General features: G+C 48.5%; 1 protein-coding gene across 2 annotated transcripts in view; it reads right to left on the bottom strand.

The window, feature by feature from the left end:
* Positions 1-234: 234 nt before the first annotated feature.
* TMEM44 (transmembrane protein 44) overlaps positions 235-21,067 on the bottom strand; it is a 35,128-nt gene continuing 14,295 nt past the window's right edge. Inside the window, exons 7-11 of one of the 2 annotated variants that reach the window (XM_082626054.1) lie at positions 20,838-20,978; positions 19,128-19,232; positions 13,842-14,000; positions 4,217-4,249; positions 235-1,162 (exon numbers count right to left, since the gene is read on the bottom strand). In XM_082626054.1, the coding sequence (XP_082482180.1) occupies positions 1,052-1,162; positions 4,217-4,249; positions 13,842-14,000; positions 19,128-19,232; positions 20,838-20,978 (549 nt within the window). In that variant the 3' untranslated portion in view covers positions 235-1,051. The remainder of the gene's footprint in view (positions 1,163-4,216; positions 4,250-13,841; positions 14,001-19,127; positions 19,233-20,837; positions 20,979-21,067) is intronic. The other variant, XM_082626055.1, reaches the window with a different exon arrangement.

Genomic DNA, 21,067 nt, shown 5'->3' with positions numbered 1-21,067 from the left:
AGAGGCCTGTGGAACAACCTGCTTCCCTGAGGCACCCCCTCTTTCATGCTGCTGGGACTTGCACGACCCCTCAGGAGCAACTGGGCAGCTGCAGCTGAGTCACACAGGCTGCCAGGGGCCAGCCAGAAGCAGAGCTGTGTTTCTTGGCATTTCTCCCAGGTCCCCTGGTGGCCAACTTCTGTGGCTGTGCTGGGATTCAGACGTATCTCTGTGCTCCATGGTGAGATGCTTCAGTGCACTCAATCAGGATTTATTCATTCCAACGTTCCTCCCACCGTAGCTCCAAAATAATCCTGAGAGGGGATTTCGGTGTCTGAATTGAGCCCCTCCCACCATGCCTCTTAGCCTTTGCATGCTTTCAGTTACCTCCTGAAGCAGACAGTTCCCTTCACCTGCAGACCCTAGCCCAGCACACACTGGGCCAGGCTGGAGGAGCAAGTCCTGGTACCTAGAGCACTTTGCTTTGCTCACCCTTGCAATACCAGTGACCTTGCAAACACTTAGTTGATCAAACAGTCCTCTCTCAACTTCCAGCAGAAAACTCAAGTGGGTGACTGGAGGGCAGGAGCCAGGTCCCATCAGAACCTGTGACTGTGTCCCAAACCCCCCAAACGTGGGCCCACCCCTCTCTAGGCTTAGCCAGGTCTTACGGAGTGGGGCTTTACTAAGATCCAAACATTTAGCTGTTTGTTAGATCAACTCATCTGTAGCAGATATTCAGAGTAGGGTTGAATCCAAAGGGAAAGGGAAAAGAGAGGCTAAACTATTTTAGATTATATTTCAAAGCAAGATTGGTTTGTGAACTTCGAATTTTCAGAACAAACTCTGGCTGTGTCCAGGTCTGTCCACAGGGCCCAAGGTCTTAGCTCCATTCTGAGCCATGGTGCAGACCAGCCAAGCTCCGTGACAGCTCCTGGTTCCTCACTTTCATGGGTGGCCTTGGCAGAAGCTTTAATTCCTGCCATGGCTGTCTCTGCAGGTTGATCCCTGCTCAGTTCCTGACAAAACCTTGACCTTGGGCTCTGAGCTGCTGAGCTGGCTCCAGAAAGTGTTACTTAACAGAGGTCAAGTCCACTGGCTTCATAGACCACCTGTGCACCCGGGGTCTGAATATCTCCGTGTTGTCTTTGTTCCCTCCAAGGTTTACGTCTTCAGGATCCCACTGTGGAGAAAAGACACAAGAGGTACCTTGGTGGAATAGGCCCTTCCCATCTCTTACAATTTCCCCAACAACAGCTCCAATCCTGGTTCTCATGGCCCAGACACAGACAAGAACAAACAGGTAAGGACAAGTTAACCAGGTCTGTGTTTCTAGGACCTAACAGGGCAAGTATAACTTTAAATCAAGGAATTAATGGACAGCCACCCTGAACAGACCAGCCCTACTTCCCCTCCTACTCTCTGTTCCCCCCTCTTCACCAAGTCCTTCTCTAGTGAGACTCAGTCATGTTCCCTTTATCCTGAGAATTCCCACCTCCCTGCCTAACTCATTCCTGGAAAAGACCAGGCAAACTCAACCCATTCTTTATGGCCCAGGTAAGTTCCTCCTCTTCCAAGAAACCTATCCTGACACCCATTGAGCTTTCCCCCGCTTCTCTATACTGCCTGTACCACTGGTTTGCAGCTGAGCATGGGCAGCCCTGCCCTGGGTGTCCACCTTGTCCTCTCAGGTAGATGACAGAGCTTCTTAGGAGCAGGGCACTGGTCTGCCCTTGACCCCCACATGGTGTTTCCTCTAAACCTGAGGTCAGCAGACTTGTCAAAAACAAACATTTAAAACCTAATCCAGAGTGGTGGTCACTGCCACTGAATATTTCATCACTCTGACTCAGACAAGTATGGGAAATTGAAATGCGCAGGGGTTAAAAAAAAAAAGGTTAAAAGAAAAAAAAATAGGTGAGCACACAAGCACTGATGAAGCTGTTTACAAAATCCTCCTATTGCTCTAAAAGAGAGAGCTTTTCACGTGGGCCAAGAGCAAGGGCATCATCTTTAGTGATTCTAGCCACAAAGGCAAGTAGGGGTCGGGCTCAGGTCCTCTTTCTGCCACTAACTTGCTTTCTCTTCTCTGGATCTTGATTTCTCCATGTGTAAATTGGGAGGCTGAATCAGCAACTAGATAATACGATCTCTCATTTCTGAGTTTCTATGACTGGTGATTCTGAGTCATAAGGTTGCATTTGACCCAGGAAACAACAAGACCCAGGAAACAACAAGCAAAGGCCACATAGGATGTGTCAGCCTGGGCCAGACAATCTATTTGGGCAAGAAAATAGAGCCAGGCATGGACATGCACTCCAAGAAAAGTGTTCCACCAGCTACTCAAACCTGAGCAGAATCAAACAGTCCAGTCCTTAGAGGGTCAGGACAAGGTCCTCAAGGCTCCCTGAGCCACTGAAAGATAATGCCCACACCCACTAGTTATAAAACACAAATTGTAGCTTTGTTTCCAACAGAAAGAGAGTTCCGTTCAACTACTGATTTACTGCTCATAACTGAACTGAGTTCTACTACTTGGTCATGAAAAACAGCATCACGTTAAAAAGACCACCTCATCCCCAGTCACCTTGCAGGCCAGGGACTGAGCTGATTTTGTTGGTGCAGCTCAGCCCCTTGTACGTGTCTGGGGCTGTGTCAGGAACATGTGTGCTAATTTCTCATCTACCTGTGGATGTGGACTTGGGCGGACACCTCTAAGCAAATTCCTTCCAGACGTATCAGAGATCCCAAGTAAAAGAGTTCCCCGGCCCCTCAGCCTCCGAGACCCAGTTGCCTAGTAGTGGAAATGGGGGCCTGTTCCATTCTCTGAGAATGGACAGTGTGCTTTTTGATGAATTCTGTTTTCAAGTGGAGACCCACGTTCTAGATCTCAGTTCTGGGCCAGTGTCACCAGGAGGGCCCAGGGTGCTCATTAAAAAGACTGATGCTGGGCTTCCCTGGTGGCGCAGTGGTTGAGAGTCCGCCTGCCGATGCAGGGGACATGGGTTCGTGCCCCGGTTTGGGAGGATCCCACATGCCGCGGAGCGGCTGGGCCCGTGAGCCATGGCCGCTGAGCCTGCATGTCCGGAGCCTGTGCTCCACAACGGGAGAGGCCACAACAGTGAGGCCACAACATGAGCTCATGTTTAGCTAAACAGCTGACCTTGTAAGAGGCGTCGGTGTGAACGCTCGTGAGCTACAGCAGAAAGTCGGCAAAGATTTATTTGTGTCCCTCCACTGAATTGCCCGCAAGGACCCCGTTTTCTAGAAGTGTTGGGCCAATACTCCCTCTAGTGGCAGGGGATTCAGACAGGGCTGCTTTGTGGCCCCTGCTCTGGGGCAGGGGCAACAGTGAGGCCACAACAGCAAAAAAAAAAAAAAAAAAAAAAAAAGACTGATGCTGGGGACCCACCCTAGACCCTATCTGTGGGTTGGGACCTAAGGCTTGGCATTTGAACAAGCTCCTAGGGTGGTTCTTAGCCGCCCTGATGTGTCAGAACCACAGCTCCAGCTCCTAAAATGTCTTCTTAAGAGTTACCCTTGCTACTCCTGACCAATTCCGCTGCCGGCAAACAGGAACAGCCCACCACCCTGGTCAGGTGCACTCTTTAAAGTGGATTAAGCCTTCGAAAACAATTTAAATCTCTTCCTTCTGAATTCCCAGAATATTGTGTTTTAAAATGTCATTTTAAGTAATAAAAACATCACTGGAATCCAGGCATTCAGAGAATTTGAGCAAAAGATAATCTACTCTCTTATCAGAAAAAAAATCCTGGGAGGTGACAGGCACAAGTGGCTGTCATGAATCATGTGCTTATTTGTCACTTGGAGGCGAGGAGGGCATAGAGACAGCGGCCAGCTGCCCAGGGTCTCACAATGACAACATAGGGGAATGTTGATCTCAACTCCTGCAGCCACTCCCGGCACCACTACCATTAGTGACCTGCTGGGCTTCCTCTTGTTCAAAAACTTTTGTTCCTAGCAAGTTTCTTCCTTGGGTTATGCATCTTCTCTGAGCCCCTACTAGACGGTTTGGACAAAGCAGAAAGAACTCTGAAATGGAGAGCCTGGAGAAAACCCTCGACTTTCAGGCTCTCCTCTCATTTTCAAATTCTTTTTTTTCCTAGAGGAATTTGGCATGGGCCCAGCCATCCAAGGGGGGCTCACAAAAACAGGAACTGAAATCAAGCCACAGGAAGTCCCTTGTGGAATAAAGAGAGAGCACGATTGTCCATACCTGCTCCGAGTTTAGGGCTTCCCAATACTTCTGCTGCAGAATAAAAAGAGAGATTAAAAAAAAAGTGTTGACTAGATTTTGCCACCATCACAGAGCAGAGATCAGCGCCAGCCTCTGTCTGCTCAGTGAGCCAGGAGGCAGGCCCTCCGCTGGTCCGGAGGCAAAGGAACAACTGACTTCAGCAAGCAAAAAGGCAGCAGCTACTAGTGGCTACAACTTAGTTAAATGGTCAGTAGGATAATTGTGATAATTATGAAGGGCTACAGGTCCTTGAAAAAATTATCATCTATGCAGATTTTTAAATTACTATTATTAGAAATTATTATTAGGCATAATCATAATAATAAAGATTCCGTTTATTAACCACATGGCTGAGATGAGTCAACTCAAACCCATAAAACTAAGAAAGAGAGATGCAAATAAAATCCTCATCTTGAAACTATGGGGTATTTGCTACCAGCCAAGATTCATATTTAATCAGCCTTTACTGCACGGTTGGTTCCACCCCAAGCCTCAAATATGTCTGGCTCAGGTTCTTGAAGGGTAGTGTCACTGTCTCCTCTCATTCGTCCAGCACCTCCTGTAGTGCCCAGGACACGTGTGTGTGTGTGTGTGTGTGGTGTGTGTGTGTATTCATAAGCTATGAATCTGCAAATGTCTGTTATACTGATCTGTGTATGTCTATTACTGAACTGCTGCCAGTACACAGGATTTGGCTTTATTGTCACATTGAAACAAAGCCCCTACTGTTCAATTCTTTTAAAATTTCCATTTTGAACAACTTCTGTTTGTTTGCTTTTGTTTGGTTTTTCTGAGCTCCTTGAGGGCTGCAGTTTGACTCAACTTTGAGTCTTCAGGACTGCCAGGGCTGGCGGAATGCACTCAGCAAGTCTGTTACGTGAATCTGTATGTGCATGCGTGTGTGCAGCTGTGTATCTGTTAAGATTATAAAAACTTTATTGAGCACCTCTATTTGTCCACTGATAACTGTGCTAGCCCAGAGATGGGGCTCTGCTCTGAGGCCTGCACAAGTCCCATTCTGGGTCAGAGCTGGAGGTAGGGGTGGAGTCAGGCACAGAGGTCTGACCCAGGCTGTGCTGGCAGAGCTGGGCCCCAAGCTCAGTGGCAGGGCACCTGGCAAACTGGAGGTGAAGGGCAGAGGTCCCACCTTGAAACTGAGGAGGGCAGGGAAGGGGCACCAAAGCTGGGTCCTTGGTCAGTGCCCCCCACAAGAATTCCCTGCCCCCTGCTGGGTAGGATGTGGTGGCCGCTGCAGGAGGGAGGGGAGGATATGGGGATGTGGGTGGCAGAAATGAAGCTTGACAGTCGTCTCCCCAGTTTCTGCCTCTTCCCTCCCTCTCCCACCCACCCCTTCCAGGTCACATGCTTCCAGCCTGGTACCTATGAACTCCTTCCCCCATTCCACGGGAGGACAGAATGGACCTAGAAAACTTGAGTCACCACTGACTTCAGCTGTACCATGCCTTTTTCTTTTGAACAACTTTTTAATTATAAGATTTTCAGTCATACGCAAAAGCAAAAGAATAATCTAATGAACACCTGTGGACATATTCTCTTTCATTTGCTCTAGCTCCCCCAATTTTTTATTTGCGGAAGTATTTTAAAGTAAATAATTTCATCTGTAAATACTTCAGTATGTATCTCATAGATAAGGACTTGAAAAATCCTAAGCACAATGCCATTAATACCTAACAAAACTGTGATAATTCCATAGCATTCATCTTTTAATGACATCCTGCTGGGGAGAACATAAACTAAAAAAAAGATTAAATGGAGAACACACAAAATTACTAAAAATGATGTTTCCACACACACTGCAAAAGACGGAAATGTTGATGACAACACGGGTGGAAAAAGTTACATACGTTCTGCAAATGTAATAGAAATAAAAAGAGAGATGAAAGAAAATATGCTAAGAATAAGAACATTAATGGAAAAACTGGTGAAACCCAAATAAAGTCTGTACTTTAGTTAATAGTAATGTACTAATGTTAATTTCTCTGTGTGGACAAATGCAGCATGGTGGTGCAAGATGTTAACATTAGAGGGAATTGGGTGAAGGTATACAGGAACTCTCTGTCCTACCTTTGCAACTTTTCTGTAAATCTAAAATTATTCCAAAAGAAAACGTGTATTTAAAGACAAGCAAACAAATAAAGAAGTTTAAGAGTCCTCCAACTGAATTTGAAATGAAACCTTGAAACCTTTCCAAAATCTTCAGCATCACAAGCAATCTAAAATTTCAGAAGAGTACCCTCTAGTGGAAGTAGTAGCCAGGATTTCTTTCTAAAGTTACTTTCTAAACTAATGATAATGTGCCTAAGGAATACAATTAACCCAAATCTTTGTAACTGAGGTCTCTCTCCACCCCCCACAAAGAAGTAAAAATAAATAAACATTTGTGTAGTCTTTTCCCTCTTTCAAGAGCAAAATTTGTTCATTTTTGTATAGAAATTATTTTCAAAACCCCAAATAAAGATTGCCCAGAATTCTATCCCTAAAAGAGGGCCTCTATGAACAGTTATTGAATAGCCCTCTGAAATACACACACACACACATACACACACCCAAATTATGCAAATGGCTTTTCTCTCTTCAAATATAGTGAGCATTTCCACATATCCTTGAATTGTCTTTAGGACCACAATTCCATCATCTCCGTGAACCACAGCATGTAGGGTTTCAATTCACCTCATTTCTAAAAGCACACTTTTTCGTGCTTCTGAAACCAAGAAGCAACCTATAGGCCCCTGTCCACAGGGCATGTGGTAAGTTCTCCTTTGTTCCTGAAGACTCTGAGGTGTGTCTCAGCCACTGAGGAAACAGGGTCACTTTCTAGGACTGGGAGCTGGATGGGCCCTCAGAGACCATTTGTTCAACTCCCTCCTCTTATATCTGGGGAGAAGTGACTTCCCCAAGATGGCGGAGGTGAAATGGTGTTGGACTCAGGACCCATTATAAAGGTTTTTTGTTTTTTCTGATCATAAAGTTTTGAGACTGGCCAGATACACACCAGCTATAGTTCCATCTTAGATTTCATCAAGTAGATTTCCTTTTTGATTTTCCTAGTACCTTACAGGCTTTTAAATCTTAACACCATACACTTCAAAAATCTCATCCTTTCAATTTCTTTAGTTAGTTAATTAAGCAGTTCTATAGCACTTACTCTGGATCAAGCACGGTTTCACCTCCCATACTTTCTTTCCTCCTCTCTACCAGCCCAAACTCCCCACTCAGCTCTTCCTTCCTGGGCTGTCGTGAGGAAAATGGGATGTGAGGAAAAATGGATCACAGGCCGTGGAGTGTTGTATGCAAGGCCCATGGTGAACTGGATCAGTGAGAGAGAAGTTCTGACCCACACTGGGCCGGTTTCCCTTATAAGGATGACAGTTTCACTGCAGGGACATCCCAAGGTTTGGATGAAGGGGAAGCCGAGATGAAGCCCTATGTATTACAACGGTGGGCAGCAAGGGTTGGGAGCGAGCGCCCCTGAACTCCACTCACAAGGAGATGCAAATACTGTATTTAGGCCAAACTCCAAGACCACCAGTGGGAAAGGTCTTGGCAACCTTGGCTCCTGTTCCTGATTTTCTTTTAAATTATTTTTTCCCATTAAAACAGGAGATATAATTGACATAAAACATTGTATGTTCCTGATTTTTTTGGAAGAAATTGTGCTATTCACATGCTGCTCAGAACTGAAGAAGTGGCCCAGGGAAGGTTGGGAAATGGCCATGATCAAGTTGAATTCAGGAGCAGGGCTGCTGCAGATAAAACACAGATTACCCCGTGAAATCTGAATTTCAGATAACAAATAATGTTTTAGTATAGGTGTGTTTATCTGAAATTCAAATTCACTGGCCTCTTGTATTTTTTGCCTGTTAAATCTAGCAACCCTACTCAGGAACACAGGGAAGGCTTCCCAGAGGAAGCAGGATTTAGCCAGGGCCTTGAAGGGCAGGAGAAGACAGATGAGCAAAGGAACCCAGAGAAGGGAAAGCTGGCTGGAGGTGCAGAAGAAAACCTGGAGAGTTAGCCCAGAACCAGACAATGAAATGTCCTAGAGGTCAGGCTAAGGGGTCTGGACATACACTGTAAGCAGTAAGGAGCCACAGAGGGCCTTAGAGCAGGAAGGCCATGGGGCTGATCGAGTGTTGGGAAGATCTTGGGTAGGACAGCACTGAAAGGAGAGGAGACGGAGGCAGGAGCTCAGTCAGGAGCTCCTCCCTGGATTTCACGCAGCGTGATGGAAATGCTTCTAGAGACTGCGGAAGCCAGAAGAGGTTTTCTGAGTGGCACCCAGGCAGACACAGCAGCCCCTTTTGCTGGTGGTTGACCCTGCTGTTTTCCTGATGGAAGCCTTTCCGCTTCTAAGAACTGACTCAGTGTCATTAACCTCAGCCTAACTCCCCCAGCACACTTGCTCACTTAAGGTCACTTGCTAAATGGGACCTGAAAGATGGCCCAGTTCAAAGCTCAGCATCTGCGGGAACAGTGCTCTGTCAGAGCCTCACCAGCTCCCTGAGCTCATTATCTCCACTTACAGAGCAAGTCCAGAGAAATGAACGGCGTCGCCTGGTTCAAAGGCTCTCAGGGCCAGCGTAGGTGTCCGAGCCCACTTGCAGCCCGTTGTCCACTGCACCGCATCTAGCGCCATCGGCAGGCTTGCAGGGCCCCAGCAGCACCCCCATTGGATCCTCAGAATCACTCCGTAATGTAAGTAGGGCAGGTCTCCTGATTCCCATTTACAGAGGGAGAAACTAAAACCCAAGAAGTCCAGGCAGAGCCAAGGCCGCCTGGCAGGTCAGCGAGAGCCTGGACAAGCCAGTGTCCACCCGACCCCTGGTCAGCCCTCTCTCTCCTGCTCAGCCCCGTTGCCCTGGGGGTCCCAGTACAGTCTTTCCTTACCCCCAGGGGAACTAGCTGACTGTCCACCCATTTCCAGACGCACCATCTCTCACTGCTGCAGAGCACATAGGGGCACACAGATCTGTGCAGGGCAGATACCATGCCCTGAACTTAATTTCTCGTCTTTGGGACCTATTAGAAATTTCTGGCCTCTTTCTTCATACTTATATATATTTACTTCTAAAATTAGCACTTTTAGAGTCAGTGTGTGGGTGTGTATTCTTTTTATTAACTAATTAATTGTTTTTTCCTTGAAAGAAGGATTTGGCTTTAAGAATGACAAACATCCAAGGGACTGTGTCCTGGTCTGCTGGTGCTGGAAGCAGGGTCTGGAGAGGGAACAAGCAGTCCTGGTTGTCAAGAGCCTTAGGCACAGAATTAGCAGGACACGGGGGCCTGGGACGCGAGCCTCTTCAGACAGCAGTCTGGTGTCTGGTGTTTGGCTCTGTACACACACACACACACACACACACACACACTGAGCCAGCTCCAGGCACAGTCATTCTCAACATGCAGACTTTCTTCTGTTGACAGAAACAGCCTCCTTGCAGAATTCCTACAAAGCTTCAATGGCATTGCTAGGAAGCACAGAAGGGAAAAAATGACTAAACACAAAGCTGGACTCAATCTTTTCTTGCATCTCAGAGGCTAGGAGGAAAAAAAAAACCTTTAAAAGGCACAGGAGCAGTCTCAACACTGAGGGAATGTCGACCCTGCACTCATAAAACAGGTGCTGGCTGCCCTGGCAAGTGAGCGGGCCGCTCCGGAAAGCCCTGCTCCCTCTGGGCCCTGGTCCCCCACCCACAGACCATGAGCCAGTGACCCTTCCTCTACATGTGTTCAGAACGCTCTCGGACGGCTGTGTCAGGAGACAGGCTGCCTGGTGTCGAGTGGCTGAGTGAGTAGGTGCACAGTCTCCGTGGAGTGTGCCCTGTCTTGTGGAGACGTCCAGAAATCCGCACAGCCCACGCAAATGGCCTCTCTACAGAGTCATGGGTCACATTCAGGCTCCACTGCCATTAGTCTGGTGCCCTGACCAGCCCATCCAGTGGACACTTGAGAAAAGGTGAAAATGACCCAGTTCTCCCTCCACTCAAGCTCCCATGCCTTATCTGTCTCTGCTTCCCCTCTTTTCGTGGGTGTTCTGCATCACTGGAATTCCTTGTAAATCCCAATGTTTTATCCTGTCTATTAGACAGGACCCTGCCTGAGAACACAGGAAGCGCATAGGTGAGTGGAGAGAGTCCTGTGGAGAGAGTTTTCTCATCTGTAAAATGGGAATGATAGATAAGAAACTCGGCCCTGGGTAGTTCCTGCCGAGGCAGTGGGGTGTGGTGGGTAACAACAGGGTTTCAGAGCCAGACAGAGCTGGGTTCAAATCCCCAGGTCTGCCAATTATAACGATGACGATCATGATGATGATGATGATGATGATGATGATTTCTTGGGCAGGTTACTTAAACTCAATGAATCCCAGTCTCCTCTTCTGGGAAACAAGAATATTTAAAGGTACTTGCCTCAGGGCTGTTAGGAGGACTATACCAAACAGTGTTTGTAAAGTATAGAACATACCACGCCTGCCTCATGACACACACGCAGTCACTGTGAGCAATGAATTAAAAAACGCGTAGTGAGCTGAGTGCTGTGGATACAGTGTATGTCGTGGTGTTGAGGGACCTCTCTTCTCTCCACCTCTCCCAGCACAGCAGGAAGTAGGTCTCCAAACCTGTGGGTATGTGCCCCAAGGACATGGACACAAAAGCACCCTCTGAGAGTTAAGTCACAAAGGACCACAGAGGTGACAAACACAACACCTTAGCGACAAAGAGTGCCTCCCAGGCCTCCAGAGTGGGAGGCGCAAGCATTCACTTATGGACCCGCGGGTCAAGCAGAAGCCCAGCTGGCTGGCGAAAGACACAGACGGACTGTAGCCAGAGAGTACAGACAGATGCCCTGGGTGTCTCAGCACAGTGTTAGGAAATATCTGAACTGTGCAATCCATCTTGGGAGTAAGAGAAGTCACAAACCAGAAGAGGTGATGACCTGGGGCCCGGCTTCAGTCCCTTGGAGGTGTGGTCTGGAGGAGCAAGGCCATGATCAGACTGTGACCAATCTACCAAGTACCCCCCACCGTGTGTGGTGGGTCAGGCCAGCCCCCCTGCCCTCATGCATTTTTCTTTCAAATCCCCCCCTTAGAACATGTTTGCTGAATGAGTGACCCAAACAGGTGGGTGACATGCAGTGTCACACTCGTCGGCTAAGAGACACCCTCTTGCTCCCCTTCAGCCATCAAGGAGCCAGAACTTTTAAGGAATATTGCTCTGAAAAACTGGGGAGCCCACCCAATCCCACCACCCTGAGGCAGCTGATGGTTGATAGGCTTGTGGCTTAACTTTAATCTTCTTCTTTACATCTCCCAAAATTTCTACAATAAACGTGTATTACTTTTAAGAGAGAATATATAGATTAGAGAGAGAATATATAGATTACCAGAAGGCCGGATGGGCCACAAGCCTGACAAGCTACACTGTCCCCTGCTCACATTTCCTCAGTGTCTGTGTTCAGTGAGATTCTAAGTAACTTCCAATCGGGACTCAGCGCTTTGTCATGTGTAGCGTATGGGTGTTTTGGGGAATGAAGTAGGAGGCTGTGCTGGGGGCTCTGGAGGGGGTGGGTGGGGTAGATGGGGGCACCTGGGCTTCTAAAAATATACCCCTTGTTTAACAAGGGCAAAAGCATTCATCTCCATTTGCCTCCTGTATGAGCGTGACCCTGTGCCCTTGGAATTTAAAAGGAACGAGCGAATAGAGGAGAGGGAGAAAAAGGACTGCAAAACACAGAAACGGCCCAGAACAGCCACAGAGACAAATTTCTGAATTTTTCAAGGTCACTGTCCAATCCTCAGCTCAGTTGAGGGTTCCCACAGAGTGAGATTACTTCCCGCCCTCCCCAAGCCCCCTCCCCCCATCTCACCAACTCAACTGTCCCTTCCCCTCACTGAACACACTCTCCCTCTCTCCCCTTAGCCTTAGGCTCTGCCCCGACTGCTGGCTCGGGGCTGCCAAGCCATGCGCCTTGGGTTGTCCGACACATTCTGAGACCAGATCCAAGAAGTAAACAGCACCAAATGAAGGACTCGGGGATACACGGACACCAAATGGTCCTTGGTCTGGAGCGGAATTTCTCCCTCAAAACCCACCTCTCAATGACCAGCTGTGTGTGTTCCAGAATCAAGAGATAAAGATGAGGGCAGCCCAGGCCCCTAGACCTAAAAGCCTGTGCACAGCCTGGCCGGGGAGACAGGTCCCTGCAGCCCTCAGGCTACACGGCAAACAACAGCAGGGGTGGAAGAGAGGTGTATGCTCTGGGCACCCAAGGGAAGGAGGCTTTAATCTCTGGTGTGTACGTGGAGGGGAGGGGAGTTCACACAGCAGGTGGCATCTGGGTAGGATTCTGACACACGGCAGTTGGGCCAGAGGAAATCCCAGGAAGAAAGGTCCAGAGCCCTGGGGATGAGGGAAGAGTCCACAGCCAAGGAAGACATGTAGGTGAGGGCAGGGGAGGGGCACGAGGCTGGGGCAGGTGCGCAAGGCCTGAACCCCACACTAAGGGATCTGAACTCTACCCCGCAGATCAGGGGCTCTAAGTCTTTCGGATTTCAGGGTCCACTACGAGTTGAATGAATTTGGGGGACTGAGTCAGGACAGATGATTGATTACTTTGCCAAATAAGGCCATTAAGACCAACACCAAACCCTCAACAGCAACTTAGCACTTCCTGTTATCGTCAATTCAAGAAAGGGCATTTAAATATCAAAAGAGTGGGAGACCCCAACAAACCCAGAAAGAAGGACGGTCCCTCCCCCCGCTGGTACCCCCTGTCCACTATGCTGTCCTTGTTCTCACTTGCCACAGACAAAGGGAAACTTCCTCCTGACCAGGGCTGGGAGCCACAGCTGTTGGGCCGAGAGTGACAGGACCGTAGACCTGAGAGTTAGACCCATTTCCGGTATCCAAAATGTGATGTGTTTTGTTCAAAGATCCAAAAATTCAAAATGAGGCAAAGCTTATGAAAGTGCCAGGCACAATGCCCATTGAGGGCCCCTGTGTATGACCCTGACAGCACCACAGGGAACAGCCTGGTGCTCCTTGGGGGGTAAGAAAGGCTTCCATGGTCAAATGGGTTTGGAAAACACCAAGACTTTTTTTTTTTTTTTTTTTTTTTTTGCTGTACGCGGGCCTCTCACTGCTGTGGCCTCTCCCGTTGCGGAGCACAGGCTCCGGACACACAGGCTCCGCGGCCATGGCTCGCGGGCCCAGCCGCTCCGCGGCATGTGGGATCTTCCGGGATCGGGGCACGAACCCGTGTCCCCTGCATCGGCAGGCGGACTCTCAACCACTGCGCCACCAGGGAAGCCCAAGACTTTTTAAAAAGTGTGTTAGTCAGCATTTATTTCTGTAAGACTTGAATGGGCCCCGTGATTCAGCGTGCAGTGTTTCCATGACTCATTTGACTGTGGAAAGTTCTCCTCAGCGCGGACAGCGTGGGAAAGTTCTCAGGCAGATGCTTATTCACTACTGAGCGGGCATGAGGCTGGCGTGGGCCAAGGAGAACAGAGCAGTGCAGGCACCACAGAGGCACCGGCAAGCAGGCGTGAAGGAGGACCCGCGCACCTGCCGGCGGACACAGCACCTACCTCGAGGTCAGAGTTGATGGAGGAGACTTGGGAGGAGCTACTGGAGGACACATGCGCCCGGATGACCTGAACCGGAGGGTACGAGGGGGGCTCCTGCAGGGACGTGGCTCCCGTGCTTGTCTGTCCATCTCCAGGCAGCCTGGTGGCACTGCAGCTCGCCTGCAAGGTGTGCGGGGAAGAGCAGGCAGGAGACTTGGTTGGCATCTTTTGTTTTTTTGCACTGTCAGAGCATCCACGTGCTTCAGCATTCAAAAGGCACGAGAGGACGCAGCCGCCTCCACCCTCCTCCTGCGGCCACCCAGCTCCTCCTCAGAGGCAGCCGGCCCTCCTGTGTGTGTCCTTCCCAAGAGTCTGTGCACACACGAGCAAACGCATGTACACATTTCCCCCATTTCCACTAACGGTAGTACACTCTATACTCTCTTATGCATCTTGCTTTATCTCACTTAACAACATGCCTTAGAAATAGTTTTGTAGCAGTTTTTTTTTTTTTTTGGTAGCATTGTACAGATGTTCACAATCTATTTAAACCAGTCCCCTGCTGATGGACGTTTAGGATATTCCCAGTCTCTTGCTTTTACAATCAATCCTGGCTGCAGTAAATTATACTGTACATTAAAATTTCAGGATATAAAGGATAAATTCTTAGAAGTGGACTTGCTGGATCCGAGGGCACGAGCACTTGTAATTTGGATAGCTCTTGCCCAAAGTGTGCTCCATAGAGGCTCAACCAACGCACCCGCCAGCAGCCTATAAGAGTGAGTTGGGAAGGGTTAAGGGAGGAAGAAACTTGTGAGATTACCTGTCTGTCTGTCTGTCCATCTATCTCAGAAGAGAGCTCCCTCCCACAGGCCTCACAGGGGTTTCCCCAGAGATCCTCAAGGCTCTGGGCTGGGCTCAGAGCCGGGCAGCCATCCCACTGACACAGCACAGGGGGAATAACCCACCTTCTGGACCGTATCTTCCACCAACTAACCACATGACCTCGGCAAAAAACTTATCCTCCTGAGTCTCAGTTTCCTAATCTATAGAAGGGGCTGGTAATCCCTGCCTTGCTTCCTTTGAACTGGTGTCATGGGGCTCAGGTTTAGTAAACGTCCTGGACACATGAGAAGAACAGCTGCTCGTACTGGTCCCCAAATCACGCGGGGCTCCAGCCCCGGAAGGGTCAAGGGCACAGTTCCCTGTGAGAGTCAGCTGTAAGGGAGGAAAGTCCACAAAGGAGACAAAGACAGCTTTCTGGGTGGGAGAGGGCGGGAAGGCGGGGCAGCAGAGGCCTCCCAGGCCACAAAAAAGGAAAGAATCTATAAATTCCTCAGGTCTGACCACACCTGAGTCAACAGATAAAATGGAGTTTTCAAATGCTGCAAGCTGTTGACTCCTAGGACCCCACACCCTCGGCCTCCTAGGCTCAGCCTGACCCCAGCTGTATCTCTTGGAAAATCTCTCCTTGACCAGTGCTCGGGAGGTGATGCTGGCAAGAGTGAGCACCACTCTGGTGGTGCTCTTTTGCCCACTTCCTGATGGTAGATCAAACAGGACGTGTATCAAGGCACATGGCAACAGGGTACCAATATCACCACAACATGCCCACCGGGACATTCTCATGAAAAAAAGAAAATAATTTGCTAATGCAGCAGGCATGAAATGGTGGCATGAAACGGAGGCATAAAAAGCATGTCCTCTCTATAAAAGCTCAGGTGCCAGAGTCAGACAGGATTAGTCTGAAACCTATTTCTGTGATTTTCTAACTATGGGATCTTGGGCAAGTGAGTTAATCTTCCCTGTGCCTCATTTTAAAAGAATAATAAGGGCTTCCCTGGTGGCACAGTGGTTGAGTCCGCCTGCCGATGCAGGGGACGCGGGTTCGTGCCCCGGTCTGGGAAGATCCCACATGCCACGGAGCGGCTAGGCCCGTGAGCCATGGCCGCTGAGCCTGCACGTCCGGAGCCTGTGGTCCACAACGGGAGAGGCCACAACAGTGAGAGACCCGCGTACCGCAAAAAAAAAAAAAAAAAAAAAAAAAAAATTAACTATTAATAAATGACAATAGAAATAATAATAGTATCTACCTCAGGTTGTTATAAGAATCTGCGTTGCTAATAATTGTAAAAACCATTTATCAAGCGCTTACTTGGTGTCAGCCATCATGCCGAGTAAGAAGCAGCATAGCATTTTGGTCAAAGGCACAGACTCGGCAGAGACAGGTCTGAATCCTGGTTCTACCACCAACAAACCATGTGACCTTGAGCAAGTTGCTTAACCTCTCTGGGCCCCATTTTCCTTCTCTGTAAAGTGAGCATAATACCTCAAGGGTTGGCTGTTGGATTAAATGAGTTGATCTATGTAAAGCACTTAGACCAATACTCCAAGCACTGTGACCAGTAAGTACAATAAGCATCATGGAAGTGTTGGCTGTTATTATTTACTCAGAGCCTGGCAAGTCGTTAGCCCTCAGTAAACAGACCACCATGCGAATGATGACCCTAGAGCCCAGGGAGGTGGCTTCTGCCCAGGCTAGAGGGCGGGGCTCCTGGCTCCCTGCTGGGAGCTGTCTTGGAGGCAACTCTCGCCCTCTGGTGGACACAGAAGGAAGAGGCCGAATGGAAGTATTTGCTCAAAAATGTGCTGGCCGGCCTCAGTGGAGGAGAACGGAAGAGGAACACAGGCTTCTCTCAAGGAGTCTGCTCTCCAGCGGGCATCCACTCAAGATTCAGGTACTGGAAGGGTTCAAGTGAATGCAACTTTTGCACTATTATTTTTCACAAGTTCCACGATTTAAAAATTTCTAGTGCAAAGCGTTGGCCCGATGCTGCCAGGGCTCCCTGTGCTTTCCCCAGGGCTTCCCATCACCCACCCACCCACCCACCCTCTGGACAGAAGAAGAGTTTAATGGCCGAAGTGGACTCTTAGTCGTGAAAGCGTGCTCCAAACCTCCCAGAACTTCACTTACGTCACATACAGGTTATTTACACCCACTTTCCAAGGAACAACAGCAAAGAGTAAAACCTCTCTCTCAGGCCCAAAGTCTGAGCGTCAGCACGTCCCAGGGGCAGCCCAGTGGGGCGGCTATCACTGCACTCTGCATTCCAAACACACCTGTACGGAGAGCCCGTGACCTGACACACCAGGGTTTTGGCAAACAAGACAGAAGGAGACAAAGTTTATATCCCAGCAGGAAACAGAAAACAAACAAAAGTAAAAGATCACGATAAGTGCTTTGCAGAGCATTTTAAAAGGTAATAAAATAAACGGCAGAGGGGTGGAAGCAAGTTTTCCACAGAATGAGTGGTGGGGGAAGGAGAAGGTGACATTTTTACTGAAATTGGAAAGACAAGGGAGAAGCATCCATGCAAAAAATCAGGAGGAAGAGCATGTAGGCAGAGGAACGGAGAGAAATTCTGTGCAGAGATTAGTGAAGAGGGGAGAATAGGAGGCAGTGGCGGGGGGGGGGGGAAGCGCGAGGCTGTGTCAGGAGATTAGATTTTATTCTGCATGAAATGGGAAGCCAGAGGAGTGTTTTAAACCAAAGAGGAACAAGATGTCATTTACATTTGTAAGAGACCCTTCTGGTTACTGGTTGTAAATGGAGGGGGTGGGACAAGAATAGCAGTGAGTGGAAAACCAGTTAGGAGGCTCCTGGATCTACTTGTTTTTTTCTTTCTTTATTGAAGTATAGTTGATTTACAATATTGTGTTAGTTTCAGGTGTACAGCAAAGTGATTCATTTCTACATATTTATATGAATATACCTAGATTCTTTTTTTCCAATTCTTTTCTATTACAGCGTATTACAAGATATTGAATATAGTTCCCTGTGCTATACAGTAAAATCTTGTCATTTACCTATTTTATATATGGTTGTGTGCATCTGTTAATCCCATACTTCCAATTTATCCCTGCCCCTACCCTTCCACTTTGGTAACCATAAGTTTGTCTTCTACGTCTGTGAGTCTGTTTCTGTTTTGTAAATAAGTTCATTTGTAATTTTGGGGGGTAATATTTTTTAGATTCCACATATAAGTGATATCATATGATATTTGTCTTTCTCTGTCTTACTTCCCTCAGTATGATCATCTCTAGGTTGGACCTACTTTAAAAGAAGTATTTGCAAGACTCACAAATGGGTGATATGGGCACGGGCGTATAGTGAGGGAAAGAGAGGAATCTGAGTTTGACCCACTGCACGGACAGTGGTGTCGCTTACTGACATGAGGAAGATGGGGAGAGGAGCCGGTCTGGACATGGAAATCCAGAATTCTGTATTGGACACGGCACGTGTGAGATGCCACATGGTGACGATGAAGAGGGAGGACGAAGAGGTAGTGGGGCAGCCAAGACTGGAACTGAAGGAGAGGAAAAGGATGGAGACACAGGCCAGGGAAATCAGCCAGAGCTGGCAGGTAGGGCTATGGGACTGGAAGAGTGTACCCAGAGAAGGGAGCCCTCCTGAGGCGGAGCTGGGGTACTGCAACCTTGAAGTCCGCTCACCAGGAGGAGCCTGCAGAGGGGAGGGTGGCGGAAAAACCAGGACAGGGAGGGGCCCAGAAATCAGAAGAAGCAGGCAGCCAAACCAGTTGAACCTCAACTGGACAGAAATGACCCCGGGATTTAGCAACTGGGAGGTCGCTGTAGCCTCGACAGGAACGACTTAGTGGGGTGTGGGACATGGAGTGGGCTTCTCGTCGCCTCTTTCCCTCCAACCCTCTTCCTCCTGAAGGCCCCCCGTGCAGAACCCTGGCAGTCATCTGGAGCACGCGGGCCTCCTCACCACCACATCCTCGCTGCCCCCACTGCTCTACCTGCCGACTCCACTGCAGCTCTGCTTCTCCATCGGCTGCAGCCTTGGTTCAGGCCACACCATGTCTTTCCTGGACTTACAACTGTCCCTCACTGACCCCCTTGCTTCTAGTCTCCACTCCCTAGTCTGCCCCCCAACACTGCCTGAGTGACGGCTCTAAAATGCACGTCTGACCCCGAGTCTCTAGTCCTGAAACCTCCTGGACTCCCGTCACCCTCCGACGATAGTCAGCTTCCGCAGTGTGATGATCTCACACTTACCTCGCCTCCACCCTTTCATCTCCGAGCACCCCTTCATCTGACCGCCACTGCCCGCCCCCCACCAAGGCCTCCCCCACCAAGGCCTCCGAGAGTTCCTTCCTCTTTTTACAGGCTTTCCTGCCTCATTCTGCCCCTCCTGCAGCTAAAATGTCACTTCCTCCAGGAAGCCTTCCAGGACTACCTCCCACCCTTCTGGACACCCAGCTGTGGCCCACAGCCACTTACCTGCTGCACAGGCTCGATGGTCAGCTCCAGGTAGCGGCTGACAGCTGCCATCCTCTTGAGGGGCTTGCAGTACGGTAGCGTGGTGAGAGGCACCCAGTCTGAATTCTTTCAAGTGGGGATGGGGAGACAGAAAGGGGGATTCTTAAAGTCAGGAGACCTTTTCTAAAAACAGGATCCCAGTTTCTTCCAAAGAACCCCTACAGTATTTTTTTCTGTTCTTTTATGGCACATCTCCCTTTCTGCTTCCTATAAGATATATCTTATCTGTCTCTTTGAGGTCACAGTAGGTGGGTGGGTCCCAAACTTTGCTGCACCGTGGAATCACCTGGGCTTCTTAAAGAACCAAACAACTGAAGTTTAGCTCTCACCCCCCACCCTGCCCCACACCAGACATTCTGATTTAATTGGTATGGATGTGACTTGCAGAGTTTAAAAGCCCCCCAGATAACTCTAAAGTATGGCAAAGTTTGGGAATCACTGGAGTGGGTGCTAAATAATGCTTTTGTAAAGCAGTGGTTCTTGAACTTTACTGCATACCAGAAGCACCCAGAGGACTTATAAAAACACCCGAGTTTTGGATTTGGTAGAGCTGGGTGGAGCCCTAGAATTTGCATTTCTAACAAGTTTCCAGGCAGTGCTCGTCCGGGGACCACACTTTGAGAACCACTGATGGAAAGACTGCTGAAGACATTACAAAGGCTCCACTTCCTCTCTTCAAAATACTAAACACACGGGGCTCTCTTTAAATACCTTAGCTCCCCATTGGGATATAATTTCCTAACAGTTTCTAGAATGGAATGAAAATAACTTCCCACTAGAGCCTTCTTGGGAACTTGGATCTTTGGTCTAATCACCTGTATCTCCCCTTTTACCTTGGTCATACCCACACTATCTTCTACTTCATTAACTCAGTAAGATTACACCGTTAAACCTAGAAAATTCGGAGGAGGGGACCCGGGTCACTCACACGGAGCCTCATTTCTACTCTGAAAGAAATGAAGGTAGTGAGGAGTCCAGGTAGTAGGCGAGATATTTTTTCCTCAAAAAATGATCTTAGAAAAGGGGGAGCTGCTTTATGTTCAACTCTTTACAAGCTCTCTTATTATTATGAGGCACTTTCTCAATTATTTGCAACCAAGGACTTTTGACAAAGAAAAATTGCCTCAGTTAGCATAGTTCTGCTTACTTAAAGGGGTCACCTGATTAAATCAGCAAAAGACAGAGACAGACACATTTACTGGTATGACATAATTGTAAAGGGTGGATGTTATTTGTGAACAGCAGTTTTAAAAATCAGCTTTTTAGTAATACCAGCTTAAAAAAAAAAGCTGTGTTAGTGGTGGCGATGCTGTGGATGTCAGATGCATGCAAAAGTGGGAACTTAAGTTTTTACGAAATGAGGGCAAAAAGCACATTACTTCTAAACTAACGTATTAATTTATATAGTATGTGAACTTAAATATATATATGTAAATTACCAAATAGCATAATAGCAAACTTGAAAAAAATATATTTTGTACTTGGGAAAACAGAGGATCCTACTTATTCAGGGCACTCAGCATTGCACGTAACAGTAGTTCTTTAAAGTGAACCAACTGGCCAAGCTCGTGGGGACCCCCAGGATTCCCAGGCCCAGCCCCGGTGAGGCTCGCTGCCGCTGCCCATGCTGTGCAGAAACACCAGGGGTCCCGTCCAGCTGTGAGACCTTGCCTCGGTCCTTGCCTCCTGGTTTTCTTCCTCCTTCTCTGCACAGGTCAAAAGGGCTTGGGTGTCGGCATTCTCTGTGGCTTCAGAGGCAAATCCCAAGGCGTGCCTCATCTTGCTCTTCATCACCCAGGAAAGGAAAATGATCTGAGAAGTGAAGTTAAGGTCCACAGAGGTGGAGAACTTCAGCCACCGGTGCTGCCTTCACCTCTGTACCCTGAGGGCTCCATCCTGGG

The sequence above is a fragment of the Mesoplodon mirus genome (assembly GCF_964341445.2).
Source record: "Mesoplodon mirus genome assembly, chromosome: 6".
NCBI lineage: Eukaryota > Metazoa > Chordata > Mammalia > Artiodactyla > Ziphiidae > Mesoplodon > Mesoplodon mirus.
This window is presented reverse-complemented; position numbering and strand designations above follow the sequence as displayed.